Source organism: Daphnia carinata, chromosome 4 (assembly GCF_022539665.2).
Source record: "Daphnia carinata strain CSIRO-1 chromosome 4, CSIRO_AGI_Dcar_HiC_V3, whole genome shotgun sequence".
Lineage (NCBI taxonomy): Eukaryota > Metazoa > Arthropoda > Branchiopoda > Diplostraca > Daphniidae > Daphnia > Daphnia carinata.
The window spans coordinates 2,110,408-2,130,038 of NC_081334.1; the positions used below are offsets into that span (position 1 = coordinate 2,110,408).

At 39.4% G+C, this 19,631-nt stretch overlaps 10 protein-coding genes across 15 annotated transcripts in view; 5 read left to right on the plus strand and 5 right to left on the minus strand.

The window, feature by feature from the left end:
* The window catches only part of LOC130694435 (zinc finger protein 830-like), a 55,672-nt gene that overhangs the window by 31,569 nt on the left and 4,472 nt on the right, over positions 1–19,631 (minus strand). The window lies entirely within an intron of this gene.
* On the plus strand, positions 109–4,358 carry LOC130694427 (uncharacterized peptidase C1-like protein F26E4.3). The gene is made up of 10 exons (XM_057517510.2): positions 109–245; positions 2,038–2,319; positions 2,384–2,447; positions 2,681–2,888; positions 2,974–3,086; positions 3,155–3,337; positions 3,400–3,613; positions 3,722–3,752; positions 3,816–3,967; positions 4,028–4,358. The coding sequence occupies exons 2-10, from the start codon at positions 2,052–2,054 to the stop codon at positions 4,157–4,159; spliced, it is 1,365 nt and encodes a 454-aa protein (XP_057373493.1). The 5' UTR covers positions 109–245; positions 2,038–2,051; the 3' UTR covers positions 4,160–4,358.
* Positions 4,020–9,522, minus strand: LOC130694446 (nuclear pore complex protein Nup107-like). The gene is made up of 7 exons (XM_057517533.2): positions 9,233–9,522; positions 9,157–9,167; positions 6,655–7,419; positions 6,252–6,597; positions 5,841–6,192; positions 5,319–5,787; positions 4,020–5,250 (listed from the first exon to the last, which is right to left on the minus strand). Exons 1-7 carry the CDS (start codon positions 9,474–9,476, stop codon positions 4,447–4,449), a joined length of 2,991 nt encoding a protein of 996 aa, XP_057373516.1. The 5' UTR covers positions 9,477–9,522; the 3' UTR covers positions 4,020–4,446.
* On the plus strand, positions 7,763–9,032 carry LOC130694436 (BRCA2 and CDKN1A-interacting protein-like). 2 transcript variants are annotated; one of them, XM_057517521.2, is made up of 5 exons: positions 7,763–8,120; positions 8,178–8,276; positions 8,359–8,522; positions 8,601–8,769; positions 8,815–9,032. In XM_057517521.2, exons 1-5 carry the CDS (start codon positions 7,839–7,841, stop codon positions 8,872–8,874), a joined length of 774 nt encoding a protein of 257 aa, XP_057373504.1. In that variant the 5' UTR covers positions 7,763–7,838; the 3' UTR covers positions 8,875–9,032. The 2 variants fall into 2 exon arrangements, with proteins under 2 accessions (XP_057373504.1, XP_057373503.1); XM_057517520.2 differs by having other exon boundaries at positions 7,764–8,120; positions 8,837–9,032.
* LOC130694438 (SRR1-like protein) lies at positions 9,985–11,265 on the minus strand. Of its 2 annotated transcripts, none has more exons than XM_057517522.2 (4): positions 11,201–11,265; positions 10,950–11,053; positions 10,753–10,870; positions 9,985–10,690 (listed from the first exon to the last, which is right to left on the minus strand). In XM_057517522.2, exons 2-4 carry the CDS (start codon positions 10,966–10,968, stop codon positions 10,021–10,023), a joined length of 807 nt encoding a protein of 268 aa, XP_057373505.1. In that variant the 5' UTR covers positions 10,969–11,053; positions 11,201–11,265; the 3' UTR covers positions 9,985–10,020. The 2 variants fall into 2 exon arrangements, with proteins under 2 accessions (XP_057373505.1, XP_057373506.1); XM_057517523.2 differs by having other exon boundaries at positions 10,950–11,039; positions 11,201–11,222.
* Positions 11,527–14,014, plus strand: LOC130694428 (ADP-ribosylation factor GTPase-activating protein 1-like). 2 transcript variants are annotated; one of them, XM_057517511.1, is made up of 9 exons: positions 11,527–11,737; positions 11,824–12,215; positions 12,270–12,446; positions 12,511–12,530; positions 12,596–12,678; positions 12,770–12,880; positions 13,121–13,180; positions 13,284–13,429; positions 13,489–14,014. In XM_057517511.1, exons 1-9 carry the CDS (start codon positions 11,678–11,680, stop codon positions 13,802–13,804), a joined length of 1,365 nt encoding a protein of 454 aa, XP_057373494.1. In that variant the 5' UTR covers positions 11,527–11,677; the 3' UTR covers positions 13,805–14,014. The 2 variants fall into 2 exon arrangements, with proteins under 2 accessions (XP_057373494.1, XP_059351181.1); XM_059495198.1 differs by lacking the exon at positions 12,511–12,530 and having other exon boundaries at positions 12,270–12,442; positions 12,572–12,678.
* On the minus strand, positions 13,984–14,994 carry LOC130694442 (inosine triphosphate pyrophosphatase-like). Its single transcript, XM_057517529.2, has 4 exons — positions 14,768–14,994; positions 14,530–14,683; positions 14,238–14,437; positions 13,984–14,172 (listed from the first exon to the last, which is right to left on the minus strand). Exons 1-4 carry the CDS (start codon positions 14,855–14,857, stop codon positions 14,017–14,019), a joined length of 600 nt encoding a protein of 199 aa, XP_057373512.1. The 5' UTR covers positions 14,858–14,994; the 3' UTR covers positions 13,984–14,016.
* On the plus strand, positions 15,136–16,658 carry LOC130694432 (probable tRNA N6-adenosine threonylcarbamoyltransferase). The gene is made up of 7 exons (XM_057517516.2): positions 15,136–15,344; positions 15,400–15,479; positions 15,565–15,706; positions 15,774–16,147; positions 16,224–16,296; positions 16,356–16,411; positions 16,485–16,658. The coding sequence occupies exons 1-7, from the start codon at positions 15,230–15,232 to the stop codon at positions 16,647–16,649; spliced, it is 1,005 nt and encodes a 334-aa protein (XP_057373499.1). The 5' UTR covers positions 15,136–15,229; the 3' UTR covers positions 16,650–16,658.
* Positions 17,097–18,991, plus strand: LOC130694430 (transcription termination factor, mitochondrial-like). The gene is made up of 7 exons (XM_057517514.2): positions 17,097–17,572; positions 17,632–17,831; positions 17,898–18,082; positions 18,147–18,243; positions 18,302–18,452; positions 18,541–18,722; positions 18,797–18,991. The coding sequence occupies exons 1-7, from the start codon at positions 17,304–17,306 to the stop codon at positions 18,976–18,978; spliced, it is 1,266 nt and encodes a 421-aa protein (XP_057373497.1). The 5' UTR covers positions 17,097–17,303; the 3' UTR covers positions 18,979–18,991.
* The window catches only part of LOC130694440 (MKRN2 opposite strand protein-like), a 41,622-nt gene continuing 41,051 nt past the window's right edge, over positions 19,061–19,631 (minus strand). For 2 of the 3 annotated variants that reach the window (XM_059495083.1, XM_057517526.2), the window contains 2 exons: positions 19,379–19,597; positions 19,061–19,296 (listed from right to left, as the gene is read on the minus strand). In XM_059495083.1, the coding sequence (XP_059351066.1) occupies positions 19,077–19,296; positions 19,379–19,597 (439 nt within the window). In that variant the 3' untranslated portion in view covers positions 19,061–19,076. The remainder of the gene's footprint in view (positions 19,297–19,378; positions 19,598–19,631) is intronic. The other variant, XM_057517527.2, reaches the window with a different exon arrangement.

The following is a 19,631-nucleotide window of genomic DNA, read 5'->3' on the forward strand; positions in this document are numbered from 1 at the left end:
GCATCCGGATTCGTCATATGCGTGCTTTACCAAACGCATTCTCTTGCGAATTATGCGGTCGCTGACGCTTAGTTTCGGTAGACGTCATACGCCCGATCAAGAAGAAACATCGCTAGCTGTGTGGGCGTGGACTGTAGGTGGCGGCGGCGATGGCAGGAAGGACCGTCTTGCCATTTTCCACCCGCTGGCATTTATTAAAGCTGCACAACTGGTGGACCGCCTTAGCAGAACATACGGGAAATAAGGTAAGCCCACACACTATTTTTCATTCCAGTTAAGGACTCCTAAGTTGCGCTTTATCGTTTTCTTCTATTTGTATCCGAAGAAAATGGTACCTTATTTCTGTCAAGTGATTCATTATGTTGCCTTTCTGATTTGCGTGATCGAAGCGGTTTGTGGGCGTCCAAACAACTGGTTTATGCTACTTCACGTACACACTTTTTTTTTGAAGGATGATGCCCAAAATCTCTTTGAAACTAGCAAATCTGAATTCGGTAGACAACGGCGCCAGTGCTGTTCACGATCAGCATATTTCCTTTAGAAGGTTGCAACTCGTGACAATGGGTTTAGTGAATTATTTCTAGCTGTGGCTTCTGAATCCGATCCAGCCGATTGTATGTTGATGTTATGGGATCCAGTGTCAAGTTGTAACTGATCCAAATACGTTTTTCAAGAGTTCGGATATGAAATTGGTGTATCGTGTTACCGCACTTATATGCCCCTATAGCATTTTTATTGTTTTTGTTTTTGCGGATACTTAAAAAGAAACGCCGTCAAGCCGTAGTCAGATTGCGTCATTTGGGCACGGCGGTAGAGAATTTCATCATAGAAGGAATCGAAATTTGGCATCGACGTTTTGATGCATCTCTTATTTTTTTTCGCTTAGTAGACGTGATTGTAATACTGCTGTAAAAGCATGGGCGTCAAATCACGAGGCGACTGCTATTCTCCAACGATCTGATTATCTCGACTCACGACGGCGATTCGAAAGTGTATTCCCTACCTGTGACTGTTTTCCGTTCTCTTCGCTCACACGGCAACCTTGAATCCTGACCAAACAAAAAAAAAACTTCAAAATAATGCCAAAAGGAGAAGCGTGTAAATGTCATTGTTCTCTCTCGCTATTTTCTTTCCCCTATTTTGATCTTTTTTAATCTTCATGGGTCCATTTTCACAGAGGATATCGTAGTTTGCACGCGAGGGCACACTTTCACGCAGGGGAGTTGGCATCATCATAGACATTCACACTCACACACAGACAAAAGTGAGCACCCATTTCCGTTTTTTTTACGCAATTATCGTTTTGATGGAGTGCCCGTGTAAAACGTTGGGATTATGATGGCGAGGGAGATCTGCGATGAATTTATATTGCGGTGATATCAGCGCGCGCTAAGGTTTTTGTTTTAGTGTGGCAGCTAGTTGATAAGCGTGCCAGACGGAGCCCACTGCTTGGATTGGCGACCACCCGCGATCTATTCTCATATTTTAAGTCTTTCCACGTCGTATTCACTAAAAAGATTGCTATTTTGTAGCGATATGCATTGTCGAAAAGGCCATGACCAGTCAACCTTGATGGCACATGAGCCTATTCAGCCATTCAGCTCAATAGAGGACCCAACGATGGCCGTTGAATAACGGGTTGATGACATCGCAATTTATTTTAATTGTCTGTTTCGCGCAGCGCACTCCTCGAGTACAAAAACAAGGAGGAAACCTTTTTTTTTTCTGAGTGCGTCCATATCCGGGTCCCTCTCCCATATCGTGAATATATATTACGCGCGAAGGAAAAAGAGAGAGCTTCATTAATTCAATACCTCCTGAGTGACCACGAGCAACAGTGAGCATAAACTCTTACGCCTTTTGCGATAGGCGAAAAGGGGTTGGCCTTCTGCTATCGGACGCTGCGTGGTGCAGCTATTTAAGCAGCTCTCGCATGTCTTCTAGCTGGCAATTTGGTTTTCAACGTGCTCTTCGGCAAAACTGTTTTTGTTGTTAAGTTTTTGTTCATCACACATAGTTCATTTTCTCACGTCTCAGGTGCATTTCAAAGGATGGAGCTGGTGTGGAAATGCTCCTTGTTCTTGATGTTGTTCACGAGCGGACTGCTGGCCCAATTTGAAGACATACCAGGTGATTACTGCGGCGGACCTACTCAACGATGCTGCGACGGCCGTATCGACTCGTGCGCCATTCCGATCCTCGGAACGCTTTGCTATTGCGATCAATTCTGCAACCGTACGGATTCCAGTGATTGCTGCCCGGATTATTGGAGTGTCTGTCTTGGCATCCGACCTCCAGAGCCGCTCAAGCTCCAACTCGGTACGTGTCTATGCAATACTTACATATAACGTTGAATTAACTTTCATATATATTTTTCTTTTAGGATGCTATCACGAAGGTCAGAGATACCCTTATGGCCACACGGTGCGAATCAATTGCAACAAGTGGTGAGTGCCTGATATTTATTATACATAGTGTTTTTCAACGGAACACGCTGCAACGGCATTTGAATTTGAAATGCGCGGCAGGCGATGAAGATGATATCATTAACACGCCTCCCTGTCGTTCCGTCCAAGATGGATCTTGTTTTTACTGCATTATTGATGAACAATTTCGTTTTTTTTTTTTCTTCTTTTCTTTTAATGATGCTGTTATTTTTTCTTGAATTGAATGTGAACAGTGAGTGCCTTCGGTCGCTATCAGATTCCAGCAAAACTGAGTTCCTTTGCGAGGCGGACGCGTGCCTTGTAGAGCCAGAAGCAATCCAAGCGATCAACGGGAATTCGGCAGAGTACGGCTGGTCAGCCGGCAATCATTCCGATTTTTGGGGGCGTAAGCTGGAAGATGGGCTTGTGTACCGTCTCGGAACACTTGAACCTGAAAAATTTGTAAAGAAAAAAAAACAATTGATTTTTGTTTTTAGTTATCTTACTCACGCATATGTGTCATTACATTTGATGGATGTTCTCTCAGGTACTGAACATGCATCCCATCAAGCAAAAGTATGACCGGAAAGCTCTTCCTGTGAGTTTTGACGGGCGGATCGAGTGGCGCGACACACTGCAACAAGTTCGCGACCAAGGATGGTATGACTCAGTCTGATCAATCATTCCTAAGCGTTTAAACGCATGTCATATGTGCCGCCCACTTACAGGTGTGGAGCGTCTTGGGCTTTTTCGACGTCCGCCGTGGCAGCGGATCGCCTCGCCATACAATCTCGTGGCAACGAAGTCTATCCGCTTTCCATGCAAAACCTTTTGGCGTGCAATAACCGAGGCCAGCAGGGATGCAACGGCGGACACCTTGACCGCGCCTGGAATTACATGAGGCGCTTTGGGTATAACATGATAATGACGTTGTCTCATTTGCGAATTGTGTTAAAGTATACGACAATGTCAGGGTTGTGAACGAAGAGTGTTACCCTTACATCAGCGGTCGCACCGGCCAGGTGGAGAAATGCAAAGTCCCACGTCGAGGAAATCTAGCGACGATGAAGTGTCGACTCATTAATGCAGCTGCTAGATCATCGCAAGATACTGATAAGCCACAACGCAAAGGATTATTTCGAACACCCCCGGCTTACCGTATTGCTCCATTCGAAGACGACATCATGGTATGAAGTATTTTTAGTTTTTAAGATAGCTTATCGTTTGTCTACCAAAGCTAAATTAAAAAAAAAAAAATGTCTACACTTATTTTGTTATGACTCTATCAACAAAAGAACGAGATACTTCAACACGGACCCGTTCAAGGTAATAATTTCGTAATCCATTTGCGTAGAGTTCTGCTCAAGGCAATCTAATTTGTTATCACAGCTACCATGAGAGTCCATCCTGATTTCTTCCTCTATCGTACTGGTGTATACCGCTATTCCGGCACCAACAGTCAGCAGCGAACCGGTTATCATTCGGTGCGCATCGTGGGCTGGGGAGTAGATTCATCTAAACGAATTCCTGTTAAATACTGGGTGAGTACAACTCAATTTGCATATTGTGTGGTTGAATTTAATTTGGCATTCGTTTTTCAGTTGGTGGCTAACTCGTGGGGACGTCAGTGGGGCGAAAATGGTTACTTCCGCATCGTCCGCGGAGAAAACGAAAGTGACATCGAAAAGTTCGTCTTGGCTGCTTGGGCTGATCAAGAGGATGAAGATAAATAATTCAACACGCAAGATAATATTTTGTTTGTTTTTTTGTTTAACGATGATTTCTTGTTAATTTTTCTATGCATCTCTGGTGCTGTGTTCATTTCTTGGTAATCCCTTTTTTTATTTTTGTTCATGAATTCGATTTTGGGTTTTAGTACCACATTCACAATTGCCTTGCCGCTTAAAAATAACTAATTGTTCGAACAACAAACTCAATCAGTAATTCAATTCTTTATTATTTTAGGATCGAAAAAAAAACAGTGTGGAAAAAGGAGAAGATAAAGGAAAGAATTTTAATTTTAGGGGCTTTCTCCGTGGTCGAGTAATTTAACATACGCTTGTCGCAAATGCTTGGTCAGTTGAGCAAGCTGTTCAGCCGAGCAAACTTTGTAAAGCGATTGTTGTTCGCTGGCTACGACATTAGCGAGTTCAAGGCATTGGCTATGGCGCTGCGTACTGGTCAAGATGTTGCAGAGCAGTAGAGCCGCATGTGGGATGCAACTTTGTCTTAGCAATTGCTGTTGTTGTTGACGAGGAGTGTCCTCATCTTCGAATTGAACGCTATCTGCCATCCAGCCACCATCGGGAAAGAGAAGGACGTTGTAGAGCTTGTCAATGGCCGTCTCCGTCAGCGAATCAACCGCAGCTTGCCACCGAAGCATTTCTACTTGATGTTGCTTTAGATGTTGTTCTTTCAGTAAATTTTCAGTGAACGACAGTTGGGCACTCGCTCCTCCTCGCTGTTGCTGGACTGAAGCTTCGGTTTTCTTGGGTTTGGAGTGGTGAAAGCGCGTGAACCATTCTTGGAAGGCGTCTAAAGCGTCAATGTACGCCTGAATAGAAAGATATTCGCGGGTTGCAGCTGCAACTTCTGTTGGCAAGTCCGTCAATCCTGTCCGTGATTCCCATAGTTCACTTAATATTTTAAGTGTGTCGGGAGGAATTAATTTAAAAGTCAGTTTCACAGCCTCAATTTGACGACGGAGAAGGTATCCTCGCATGAGCGTGTTGGCTTGAATAAGCAGCTGATCCCGCATAGACGGATCCATTAATAGCCAGCTTAGTGAACGAATGCGGCGTTCATCTTCTGCACTAGTCCCTACCTATGAGAATTAAGTGAAAATGTACTACTTCTGCTGAAATATTATAGTGAAATCTCAACTGCTAGTACCTGGAGGGACGCGTCACCGGCGTGCTGAATAATGTCGCCTTGATTGCAGAGAGTGATGACAACTTGTTTTGCAATAGCATTAACGTCAAGTCCCACTTGATGGGCCAAATAGAGGAGGCGCTGGCGCTCTGTGTCGTCACACGACTCTTGTTGCTCTTCAACCATTACGAGGCACTGGGCGTATAAGCGGATTTGATCTTCTGGCAAAGGCAGTTGCCCAACATAAACAGCCGCCAAGTCAGTTCGGCCAAGATTGACAAGTTGCAAAACGTAAGCTTCCAAAATGGATCCAATCAAATCGTCGCAGGAACCACGACCGATGCGGCGGAAGAATAAAGCAAGATGGGCCATCAATCGGAGCATATGTGGACGTAAATGGACGCTCCAGCTGTCACCTTTATTCATCCACGATGACATTTCTTCTAATAGTCCATCCACATCATCCATGATAAGATATCGCTGAATGATCCTATAATTTGAATTTATTGGTTAAAGATTATGTGGAACGTTAAATTACTATACCTGTATTGGTCACGGCCTTGCGCGACCAAGGTTTTATCTCTAGAAGCGGCTAAAGTGGAGAAAATGGATTCGACTGTCAACTGTTGATTCCAATATTCGTCGGGTAAAACCTGAAGCTGTCGCTTATAGTTGACACAACGACGTAATTCTTTTTCAACACAGTGGTCGATCATGGCCCGTAAATGAGCCCACAATTGATCCTCCCAGCTAGGACAGGCTGGTAAAAGTGCTTTTAAATGTCCACAAAGAAGAGCCAAGATTGAACGTTCCTCTACCGATAATTGCACATTTTCGCACTCTTTCCAGCTCATCGTCTTCCAAATATCACGATACGGATTTCCCGATGGTGATTCTGGATTGAGAAAAATCTATGTTTAAAAATATGTTGTTGATCATGCGGAGAGTACAAACCTTTTGTGTTTGCCACATCAGTACGCGATTTCATATTGGGGTCGTGAAACAGTTTCCATCCTTCCAAAATAGCAGCTCGAAATGGTTGGCCTGCCCGGAAGCATAATTGCTGGGCTTCATCTAGCTGGCCACAACGAAGCCGAGCAAATACGGAACGGAGCAAACGCATTTCATCCTCTTTATCAAGTGGATGAAGACGCCTGCTTTGCTCGCGGTTGGGAGCATCTGGATCCATTTGAGTTACCAGGTTTTGTTCAACGTTATCCGTGCTGAGTCCACGCTTTTTACTTATCAATGAATGAAGCGTATTCTCCCAGCCAGTGACTGCATCTCCATAAAATTCCGCCTAGAGATAGCACTTTATAATTGCAGTGCAAATCGTCAGTTATAAGAGTTAGTTTACCTGGCTGTAGTGTGAATCGTGGTAGACATCGGCTGCTCGTTGCTCAAGCCAATCGACAACAAGCTGAGCCTGTCTAATGGTTGCATTTTTGTCATAAAGTTGTTTGACCAAATCTTCTTCACTGGTGGCGTCATCTAACCCACTCCATATTTCTTCAGATTCCATTTCACTGTCTTGAAATTCGGAATTAAGGCGATCTTGATAAACGGAAGCAACCAATCTCCAGGTGTCGCGTTCCAGTCGAAGTTCTTGTTCAAGTTCTTGTGCTTGAGACAGTTTGCTGTGGCCTTGAGGAGCCATTTGGATGAGTTTTCGCAAAGCAGCAACTTGCTCTCCACATTCTGACTCATACTCAGCACACTGATTAAACACTTGATGTTCTGCTCCATAAGACTGAAATGTTTTGAGGAAGCTCTCAAACAATTCTAAGACGTGTTCTACTCCTGGAACTTCTTCTTCCAAAAGGATGCTCATAAGCTCTTCATTGTGTTTTTTTCGTGAAAAGTTGTTCACTGTCAAATCGACTCGGGTTTCATCAAGTGTTTTTCTTTGCACAGCTAATCCAATTCTTGTAAATGTAGGATCGCTTTCGAAAATGGTGTGGCTCAGATCGTCAGACATAAGAGACATTGTATGTCGGTTAGGAGAGGCAAGGGAAACGGCCCCCATCATGTTGGATGACTTCTCCAGTGATAGTTTCATTCTTCGGCTAGGAAGAGTTAGTCTATCTGTTACCGATAGATCAGAGCCCGATATTATGGGGGACTGGAACTCCATGACGTTTGGTTTAAAAAGATACAATAAAATCACTGTTTTTTTGGCTGTAGTTTTGAAAGGTTTGAAGTTTTCCGTTCAATTCTTGGCGAAGCAGACTATACAGAAAACAGTGTTGCCTCTTGTATATTCTGCAGAGTACAGACTTAGATAAAGACTATTGAAACAGAAATTTGAATTTTCAAGAATCAATTCAAAACTTGTATTTGCATAAAAAATTTCTTTTTTTAACATTGCGATTTTTTTATTAATAAATCTAATGAATAGTTTCACAGAACCCATAACCCGTTCACTACAGGCGAAAGGCGATACAGGTTCAACTATTTCATTTTCCAGTTTTTTTGCGGCCTGTGGCAGACGAAACGAAGTTTGTTTTTTACTTCTTGACACGTGCAAAACCCTTGAAAAATATGGCGAATTTAAATCAAAAACGGCCAATGGAAGAGGACAGTAGTAGCGATTCCTCTGACGAGGAGGAGGATGATTCTCAAGATGAAGAAATGGGAGAGGAAGAGCAGCTCGGAGAAAATGATAGGGAGATTCAGGTAGAGTTTGCAGGTCAATCTCCTATTGCTGAAGATTTTCATGGTATTAAGAGCCTACTGCATCAGCTTTTCCTGAAAGCTCATATAAATTTGAGTGGTCTAACGGAACTAATTATTCAGCAAAATTATATCGGAAGTATATTGCAGGTAACAAGTTCACTACAACTATAGGTAAATATCATATAATGTTTCCATTTTAATCAGCAATGTGCAGATAATGACGATTCAGATAGTGAGGAAGATGCAAATTCAGAGGATGAAGTATTTGGTGTAACCTCTGTCATCAATTTGTCACATCACAAGGTAAGTCTACTACTTGTCCTTTTCTCAGGTTTTTGTTCAAAATGTTTTTTTCTTCTTCATATTTTCTTTTCTTTTATGCAAGGATGTGGAATGTGTAAAGGAAGTGAAGCAATACCTATTGGAAAAAACACAAAAAAAGTTAGCAGCATTATTCAATAACTCATCTAACCAGATTGGACTTCTCTTCAATGAAAGATTTATAAATATACCATCTCAAGTATCGGTGCCACTATTGGAAAATCTATGGTATCCATAATTTCTTTGGTAGATTGAGGAGGAAGCCATAAGAGATCCTTATGTATAAGAAGTTTTCCTTTATAATAGTAAGGAGATTGGGGAGGCAAAAGAAGCTGGAAAACCTTTTGCTTTTACCCACTTCATTCTAATATCTAAGTTGCATGAATCTACAAGAAAGGATTCTGAATCAAAGAAAAAGAAAGCCAAAGGATCAGACATACTCTGGGTTAATGCAGAAGAGGAACCAATCTCAGAGGTATTTTGTTAGAAACCAGTCATGAATGAGTCATATTGGCTTAAGCTGAAGGAGACTTCATTTACAGATAGGGGAGGTATTAGGAGAATATTCAGTCCGAAGTGAGTCGGATGCAGCTGTCTCTGGTACATGGGATGAAGACGATGAACAGTTTGATCCCAAAAGAAGAATAATCTTAATTACTGCAGCTCAACTGCCAGATATGTTGACAAAAATTAAGGAATTCCTACAATGAATACAATTCAGGGTGATTCAGTTGCAACTAACTTGGAGCTACTTCTTCATTTTTTTTATTAGCACTTCCAACTATATCATCATATTGTACACAACAAATTATTTCGGATCATGTGGCAACTTAAATCCAACCATGTCAGCGGTGCTACGCACTGTGCGCTCTCCTAAATGGAAAGAAAAATACTTTAGTGTTAGAATCACTGGAATTTCTAATTGTACACCATATAACCTTGTCCGTGAAACTCGTGTCTCAGTTGGGCAGCTATTCTCGAGCTTTTTAAATAACAGAGGTATGTGTCCGCCATGTATTGACTCTCTTGCTGAGCTTTACACGTTTGCTCAGCTGTAACCTGGTTGCGACGAAAATTCTTGAGGATGAACTGATACGCTGGAGATTCCCATAACGACTTGTAGCTGTTGTTGGTAAGTCTTAACTCGCGAATCAATTCTCTTAGCAACGTTTTCGCCGCCATTTTTTGTTTTGTTTTGATGACTGACTGCAGTACCGTACTTAACAAGCTGCGGATAGGAAACGTCTAAAAAACGGGACTCGCTTGTGGAATAGGGCCATCTTTCACAAATGTTAAATGAGAATAAAAAATCAAAAGATTTATTTATTTATCAGATTTAAGAATTATCGTACCAATTTCGGGTTATTCTGTGTGGTCGCTAAAGACGTAGTAAAGAGAGAATTTTAAAATTTTGCCTGTAAAACGAGGAGGAAATTTTAACATGGGTGTGGTAGCCTGGGCGGAATTGGGGGACAGGGCGAAAGTCGGAGGACAATTAAAGAAATAATTTACTAACCCTTCACTTACGGAATTTTTTGAAAATAAATTTAAACTTATGTTGCTCCTATATTTTATTTTCATACGCTCTTTTGTAGTCATATATCCCGGCTTCCATGTTGAATTTTTCAGTATAAAGGTGCGCATTCTCTGATCGTAATAAAATTAAAGATATGAGTAATGCGGAAAAAAGTATAACTTTTTTCAGTGTATTTTGTAACCCGTATTTTTAGCTAGTCCCAACAAATTCTGTTTCAGAGGCTGGGTAGTTGGGTTCAGGTGATTCCCAAAACGAAGATTGAACGTTAATTGCTAAATGGCTGGGGAAATAATGAAGACTAAGATCGTTGAAAATGTCAAGGAAGTGGAAATTATTGGGCACTGGCACTTCTTCGACGATTTCTTGGGACTGTAGCAGATAGTGATAGCTTTTCAAGAAACGAAAGGGTGTATCAAGTCGAATTTTTTCAAAGCTGTTGGAATACAGAATGCAGTGCTCAATGTGTTTTGGGTTCCAGTTGGTGTAAAGGAGGTTATTGCTAAGTTCCTTTGGACAATGAGGGAAGACAAACAAAGTGCAACCACCAGATAAAACTGGTTTTCTTTTTCCTTCACAATTGTTTGGTGATAATTTCAATTTTAACTCTTTGATGATATTTTCCTCGACTGAACCAAAGACAGGATCAAATACTTCTACAGGGCAGTGAAACTGTTCTCCCAATAGTAGTAGTAATCCCAGCTGGTGTTGGGCTACCTTACATGATGATATACGTCCAAGTCCAAAACAAACTATTTCTGCAAGAGATTTGTCAGGTTCCTTTGTAATACCAGCTAAAACTGTTATGAAGCTATTATAGAAGCTTGAAGACTCAACATCTCTTTTGGCTTTTAAAATGCTCCTAGTAGATAAAATTTCTAAATATTTATATTTAACATTAAGATGGAACAATTCAAAATTTACTTTAAACAAGCATCCAGTTCAACAGATTCAGCCACAAGTGTTGTGAGAGGGCAAGTGTTCAATAAACGTTTTGCTTTGGCAGATTTCTTCTTTGTTACCACAACAAATCCTTCAGAATCTGCAGGGAGGAAAAGACATAAATGTTACATTTAGAAACCAAAATCTTGGCATTTGAAATGCTTACCTAATAGGCTTACCGATAGTGGAATTCCCCATTTCGCCAAATAGCTGATATTTCGATAAACGTGCAGGCGAATGACTGCAGTGTCACGCCGAAGTTGGTTTTGCTATAGAAACATTTCTAACAATAAACAAATGGCAAAATAACAGCGTAAAGTAGACAAAAAAGCAAAAAAAAAAAACAAAAAAAAAAACAAAGCACCAAGTAATTTCTGAACTTAAACTTAATTATTTAGCGAGAGCTTTTTAGGAGGATATGGCCCTTTACCTGGTCTACAAAGTTCACAAAAAAAATTATATCAAATCAGTTTGATCTTCCACAACTTATTTTACTAAATTGATCGGACTATCTCTTCTCTTTTAGGCTCTATATGTTTACAGTAGTGTACAAGAGATGGCGCTGGCTAATGGATTATCGTTCAAATTCCTCTTACTTTAAATCAATGATAATTGATAAAACTCTATTCCCCAGCAAGAAAAAAAAATATTACCATATAACGAAGTTATTTCCTAATCTGTCGAGTACGAAGGTTATTTTACTGCAATTGATTTATTCAAGAATGCAGGAAAAGCCATCGTGCCACCCTCTAGATAGAGCAGTCGTCGTGTTGCTCGATGATGGTTTGACACATCATCCCAAAATTGGCACAACCTGGCGCTCGGATATTACAGTCTTTTCTTTTAATCCAGTATAAACCTGCGAGGCTGTTTTCTTATTAGCGAGAAGTAAACGTACGCTTTTTTCATGGCAAGTCCAAGAACTCGAAGAGTTTTACAGGAAATCCGACCAAAAGATGAAAATAGTGTAAGATTTTTTCTTTTTTATGTTGTGTTCTAGTGCGGAATCAACGTCTAACGTAATTTGTACTTTCTATATATTTTCCTTCAAAGACATGTTTTGAGTGTGGTGTTCACAATCCACAATGGGCTTCTGTTACATATGGAATATGGATCTGTTTGGAATGCTCAGGCAAACACAGAGGGCTAGGTGTGCATTTGTCATTTGTAAGATCAATCACCATGGACAAGTGGAAAGATACTGAATTAGAAAAGATGAAAGTTGGTGGAAATTTGAATGCTAGACTATTCTTTGAGACCCAAATGGATTGGAACCCTTCTATGCCACTTGCACAAAGATACAACACTAAAGCAGCTGCTCTTTACAGAGACAAAATTTCTGCTTTGGCTGCAGGCCGAACATGGAACATAGAAGCATCTGAAGCAAAAAATTATGAAGCAAGCAATATTTCCCGAAGTCCTTCTGTATACAATGCCAGTTCACAGTAAGAAGGTTATGTTATATGATGAAGAAAGAAATAAGGATATTCTTGTATTAGGTATGAATCTAAAACTAACCGAAGCCTTCACAACAGCTCTTCTACACCAAACTTTGAATCTGGTCAAAATCTGTATTCAGAATCTGTGTCAGGAACATCAGGTGGATATCAGAACTTTAAGGATCAGAAGGAAGCATTTTTTTCTAAGAAACAATTGGAAAATTTTTGGCGTCCTGAGTAAGTATTTCTTTCACATAATTTAGTTTTGCATCATCAGAGAATAACAATCCCTTTTCTTTAGCAACCTACCCCCATCACAAGGTATAGAACAGATGAACGTCTCTATATTCATTAAACATGACACAAGATTTTGCTTGATTTTCAAGGGGGAAAATATTCAGGTTTTGGAAACTCTGCATACACTCCCTCTCGGAGTTCAAGCACGGAAGTTTATGATTCTCTTGCCACCGTATGTAATTTTAATTTATAAATTTATTCAATTCTATTTCAATCCACTTTTTTTAAATTTTAACTAATAGTATTTATTCTTGGCTTGCTAGGGGTGGTCAATGTTTTCTGTTGGAGCCTCTAAACTAGCCGAAAGTGCGCTAAAATTTGGAGAAATTGCCTCGCAGAAAGTTGTTCAGGTTTCAGAAACAGTCGGAGAAAAGGTTATATAATCTTTTTTTTTCTCGTTATTTTGTGGACAAGGATATTTAGTATTGTAGATCATTTAATAAGGTTTCATTTAATAATAGTGGATATTCATATAACAGGTTTATTATATAAAAATTTACTACGTTTTTCTTTGGTTGGGGACGATTACCTTCTTCACCGTAGAAACGTTTTGATCCCTTGCACTACAACGAATGTCTTAAATTTGTTTGTCCATGCCCGTTTGCTTGTTATAGGTAAAAGAAGGAAGACTTTTGGATGATGTAGCATCATCCGTGACAAATGTTGCCACAAAGGTTAGTGGAAAGTTTTTCTTCTATTAGTAGCTAACAGCTTCTGTACTGATGTATATTGAACAACTCTTAACAAGCACCATTTATTGCAAACAATGGATCATAGGTTACCGAAATGAGTCGTAAAGGCTGGGCGAATGTTACCTCTGCGCGTAGTGACTATGACGAGCCACCTCGCATTTCGGGTGAAAGGTCATCGCTTCTATCTGGAAATGGGAGCGGAGCGGGATATGCACCATTATCTGGTGGATGGTAATATTTTGCGAAGTTATTTAATCCTATTTATGAAAACCCGTTCTTCATATTTGTAGTTCTCCCGGCTACCAAGAGAATTCTTTCGCGCCACCTACTGTAAGCCAAGGATTCAAAGGGATTGGCACTGACGAGTATTTCTCAAACAGTGGTAATGCAGAGGACTCTGGTGAATGGGTCTGGTCGAATGCCGCGGGAAGTAAGGACAACACTGAAAGCAAAAATGTTGCCAGAAAGGGATCAAGTAACGAAATTAGCGACAATTTACTAATTGATTTTGGAGATAAAAAGGGTACTAAAAGTTCCACTAGTGCTGTATCTGCAACCAAAACTAAAACTGCAGAAGAAGAGGCATGGGATATGTTGAATAGTTGAGTTTGCTTCATATATTTAGTTGCATTCCATTACCCTTTTTGCTATTTAGCAGCATTGTCTCAAAAGATGCTTTTCATTGAATGTTTTTTAATGTTAGGTTAAGTTATCTGTAAGTTAACCTTCACCTAATTCATATAATGGGATGGCCTAGATAATATCTTGGCAAAGTTTAAACTCAACAACAAGTGAAAAATATATTGCTTATGAAAGGATTAAAAGGATACGTCTGTTTTATCACATTTCATCTGGATGTTACTGAAATGGTTTTTCATTGCATTCAGTGCTTTACTGCGGTGTGATATAGAATTTTTAATATCTTTCTCCATTTCAGCATAAGTTAAGGTGAATCCATTTGGTTGAAAACAGGCCTATGTCATGTTACAAAAACAAATTGGTATCCAGATTTCAAATTGCATGATTAAAATAAACTTACATCCCAGCCAAAATCTTGGGGTCCCCTAGGATGAACAATTATACCTTCTGTCTTTCCACGGAAAATATGAATTGTTTCATCTACACCTTCGGAATAGGCAAACAGACATAACGCATAGGCAGATTTATCCTCCCAGCCTGACAGAAGATTGGCAAGACCAGAAGGGCCAATTTTAGCAAGAAACCATTTTACATAGGGCCCTATTGATAGAAATCAATGTGCAAATGATACAAATAAAGCATTGCTAATGAGAAATTCATTGAACTTTATTTAGTAATCATTATTCAAGTACCTGGCAACCCTTTAAGAGCATTAAAGCAAAGACAGGTGTCTTCCACAAGTGTGGGTCCCCTGGTTACTCTGATGGCAGAAAGACACTTTTCTCTAACAATATAATCAGGGTCAGCACCTTGATATTCTGGCAAATCAAGGTCTTGGCTAACCACCTGTAATAACAAATCAAGCATGGTTATCAGCATAAATTACAGGTGGTGCATAATGCGACTTGCGAAATGAAAGTTTGAAAATACCTTAAATAAAGTATTTGATCCTAGTATAGCTGTTACTTCTTCCAACTTCTTGACATTTCCAGTGACGAACGTTATCGGTCTTAGAGACATTTTAACAGAAAATGGGACCCAACAGGCAAGGTTACCTCGTCACCAAAAATATTTCACCCCAAAGGAGTAAGGAAGTACAGAGCGTTTTCACGGGTAGCAATCGATCCCCATTACCTACGACCCGTTATACCGCAACGAATTACCCGAAAAATGGCAAATCGGTTGGATTTGGTAAGGAACCACTTCCATTCCACACAACTGAAGAGCAGAAAATGCGTTTGTCTCATTTCCACATCAATTTCCGCGACATACCATTTCACGCTCCAAGTACACGAAATGCTCAGTCCATGCGGAAAAATTGGGTCCGTCAATTTTTAAATTGTGCCGAAAGTTGTCTGTAAACGTGCTTTCATTAATATTAATACGTCAGAAATGGTTGTTTCGATAGGCTTCGAAGGTAGTGCGAATAAACTTGGAATTGGCATAGTTAGAGATGGAATTGTTTTAGCAAATCCGAGACGAACTTTTATTACACCACCAGGAGAAGGTTAGATTCAAATAAAAATGAGTTCACAGAAGGATTTAATTACCTTTTAACATAGGATTTAAACCTGTTGATACTGCAAATCATCATCAGTTGAATATTGTTCTTTTGCTTAAGGAAGCATTAGATGAAGCCAAGGTCTGTGTTTTAGAATTCCATAATGAATAGAACATGTTATTTTGGATTGTGATAAATATTATATTATTTTATTTTTTAAATTCAGATTGATCCTCAAGAAATAGATGTTGTGTGCTATACCAAAGGTCCTGGCCTTGGGTCACCATTAGTATCTGTAGCTGTGTTTGCAAGAACAGTTTCACAATTATGGGGGAAACCAATCATTGGTGTTAATCACTGCATTGGGCGTACTATTTTCTTAACTAAGAACAATGGTTTGCTATGAGAAACTGAATCTGTATTCATTGATTACAGATATCGAAATGGCAAGATTGATAACTGGTGCCCAGAATCCAATTGTTCTGTATGTCAGTGGAGGAAATACGCAAATAATTGCCTATTCCCAAAAACGATATAGAATATTTGGAGAGACAGTGGATATTGCTGTTGGAAATTGCTTAGACCGATTTGCCAGACTTCTAAAGCTACCAAACCATCCAAGTCCGGGACACAATATTGAACAGTTGGCAAAGAATGGGAAAATTTATGTCCCGTTGCCATATGTTGTCAAAGGAATGGACATGTCTTTTTCTGGTGTCCTGACATACATAGAAGATTTTGCGACTACGCTACAAGAGTATACTGTCGAAGACTTATGCTTTTCACTGCAAGAAACCGTTTTCGCCATGGTATGAATAGTCTAACTCAAGCGTAACAACTAAAAAGGAACATTAATTCAAGTTTGTTGTTACTATTTTCTGGCAGCTTGTGGAAACAACTGAAAGAGCTATGGCACATTGTGGCGCTCAAGAAGTTTTAATATGCGGGGGTGTCGGCTGTAGGTTCACTTAACTATACAATTCCTGGTCCTAGTTAACTTCCTTTTGTTGTAACTAGGCAATATTCGACTGCAGGAAATGATGTCAGAAATGTGCAAAGAAAGAGGGGCAAAGGTTATAAACTGTTGATACAGGAAATGAACTACCATAAGTAACATTCTATCATTATTTTCTCAAACCGTTTTAGGTCTTTGCAACTGATGAAAGATTTTGTATTGACAACGGGGCCATGATAGCTCATGCTGGAGCTGAAATGTTTAGAGTCGGTGTTGTTACTTCTTGGGAAGATACATTTTGCACACAACGTTACAGAACAGATGAAGTAGACGTAAAATGGAGAAATGACGTTTAACATTGACAGTGTTGCTAATAATATACTAATAATAATAAACTAGTTGCATTAGTATTGTTTCACAAACATTATACTCGTTGCATACAGTGCTTGTTCTCTGCCATGTATATCTTTTAGGCAACGGAAAGGATATGACCAGGAAGTTTGTACGCCTCTTGCAAGAAAAACGGTTTTTGAATTTATTCATTCTTAATATTGGCAAGTACAAAAATTACTGCGTTAGCAGTGAAATTGTACATCTAAACGTATAGATAGGACTTGGCCCCTCATAGATCGGAGAACTTTTTCGTCGATTCGGCTCAAAGTTTATTTTCTTCGATGCAGGGATTGCGATGTTAGGTGTGGAGATTGCGGTGCTCAGTGCTGTCCAGCGGCAATTTCCACAATAATTTCCAAGCAATACCATTCCACGCTCCAAGTTTAAGATGTCGGTAAACACACTTGGTCCTATATGTAGAGTAGAGAGGCTACCAATCGATAAAATTTAACTATCAAAGAAATAAACAACGAAATCACCTGGCTTGTTGGCTCAAGTAAAATATTCTTTGATGCACGTTTTTCTAGTTTGCTTAAACAGGAGTTAGATTCGGCCACCAATGTAGACAATGCAATAACTTGAATAGACATCACAGAGGAAACACTGAACTCGATAGAATGAATCTGAGATTGCTGCTACCACGTTTTTTTCTTCATTCGAAAAGTTGTTTTACAGTTCTAAACTTTCAAGACGCCATATTCAAAAAGAGTAATTACTGGAAAGTAGCCTTGTCTCAAAGGATACACACAAATGTCCGAAAAGATGTTTTTGTGCGCCAAATCTCCACAAGTTACCAGTCATTACAGGATAAAACAGAAAAATCCCTTTGCCTCACCAAAGGTGATGAAAGCTATTTTGATTTCAAAGAACTGGAATGCAATTCAAGGTAACATTATATCTTGAACTATGGCTAAAATATGAACTTAAATTTGTATACTAATCCAGCGCAGAGCAAAGAATGGGGCATTTTATGGCATTAATGTGTGAAGTGTTTAAGCTATCAGAAGAAGAAGCAGAAGACATTGTAGAATGCTACCCATTTTTGTGGAAAGAATTCTTTCATAAATCCTTTACCCACTTAAAATCAATGGGATTAGTAAAGACAACGTTTATGCAGTATCCATGGCTTATTTCCATGTCTCCTGGTACATCTGGCACCTATTTATAACTAAATCAACTTAAAATATATCAGTTGTTTTTTCACATCTTAGAGGAAATTGATTCAAAACTTCAAATAGTATCAGCATCCTTTCCTGACATGGGAGATGTGAACACCTGTGCATGTCTTTTGAAGTATCCAAATGAAAAAATTGATATGCTTGTCTCTAATTGGAAAAAGGAGGCGGTGGAATTTGAACAACCATCGAAATTTCATTTTCTGGCGCATGCTTTAAAGGTTGTCACAGCCATTTTTTTTGTTACGTCAGTTCTAAATGGAGTTGATAATATTTCCTTTTCAGGTTCCTATAGGAAAAATTATGAACCAGCTAGAAACTAAAAGCTTCCTTTTGAGTTTATCTTACTCAAGAATTCAGGAAGGAGTAAATATTTGTCTAGGTATGTTGATAATGAGGTTTTTTGCTAGCAATTCATGGTGAATCTGAGCACATTCTAGATGCCGGAGTTCAGAGGGAGGCTGTTTTAAACGATCTATGGGTATTGCGTAACCGTCCCATAAAGATACGGAACAGAATCGATACTCTATTGCAATCCAAGATTCCTGTTAAACCATGGGTTCTAAGAGCACGAATTCAGTCGTTTAAGACGTAAGTCGATGGCTTGTAACTCACATAATTTACTATTATAATTATTTTTATTATTGAAGAAACAAAATTGCTTCACATTTTCTTATAGCTATATTGAAGAATATTGGGAAGAGAAGGAGGACATGGAATATGATAATAATTTATCTTCATACTTGATGACACGGTTAAAATGTGAGCTTTCAGTTGTTGAAAGGATGATGAAAGTTTTTCCCAATTTACAGCGGGCAACAATACGGAAGGTAAAGCCGAATATCGACTACCTGTTGGTAGGTAAGAAATCAACTTTGTTCAACACTGCAATGTTAAAAACTAAAATAACGGTGGTAACTCCTCTTTTTTCACAGAGAAATGTATAGATCCCAGCCTCGTTATCATGACTCCGCGAATTTTATGTCAAAAACTTCACACCGTGAAAGACCGCATAGAGAGATTGGAAACAAACGGTATTCAATACTCTTCGCTATGGATGGTAGGCAGGAGTCCGCGTGAATTCGATGATTTTGTAAAGCGATGGAAGACCAAATAAGATGAATTAAACCGATGGTCGTGTAAGTCACAATAAGAATCTTTAGTAACTAAACGGGTGGGCGGTATATATGTGTTAGAAAGGCTGTTATTAGGACGTCAACTGCTTATCGCCGGCTCGACAAGAGTACTTTGGAGGAAAAAACCATTATCTAAAACATTTCTGATGATAGAAAGTAAACGTATAGTTTTATTAATAGCTGGAGAAATGACGTCTTGAGTCAATTGAAGCTTCGTCAGTTTAAAACTCGGATTCTGGAGAGACGCATTTAACACGGATATCACATAGTCGAAGCAGTTGTTAAATGAGTCATCATACCTGGATACAGAGTAGCAGGTTTGTTTAACAACAAAGAAAAAAAAGTACATCATTCTTTGATGCTGTGTATATCCAATCATACCTGTCTGGAGCCCAAATATCCATGAACTTGGTAGTCTCCAGAATTTTATCTAGATCCTTAAATCTGTAAGGAAGTGCAGAAAGACTGATGGAAAGAAAATTTGTCCAATTCAAATGTGAACTGGCACTAGAAGAGGTTATTCCATTTTCATTGAATTCAAAAATCATGCTCTTTGAGTTGGAGAGTGCTATGTGCAACAAATCACCTCGTTTGAAATCCCTGTTTACAATAAAATCTGTTTTACAATTTTCAT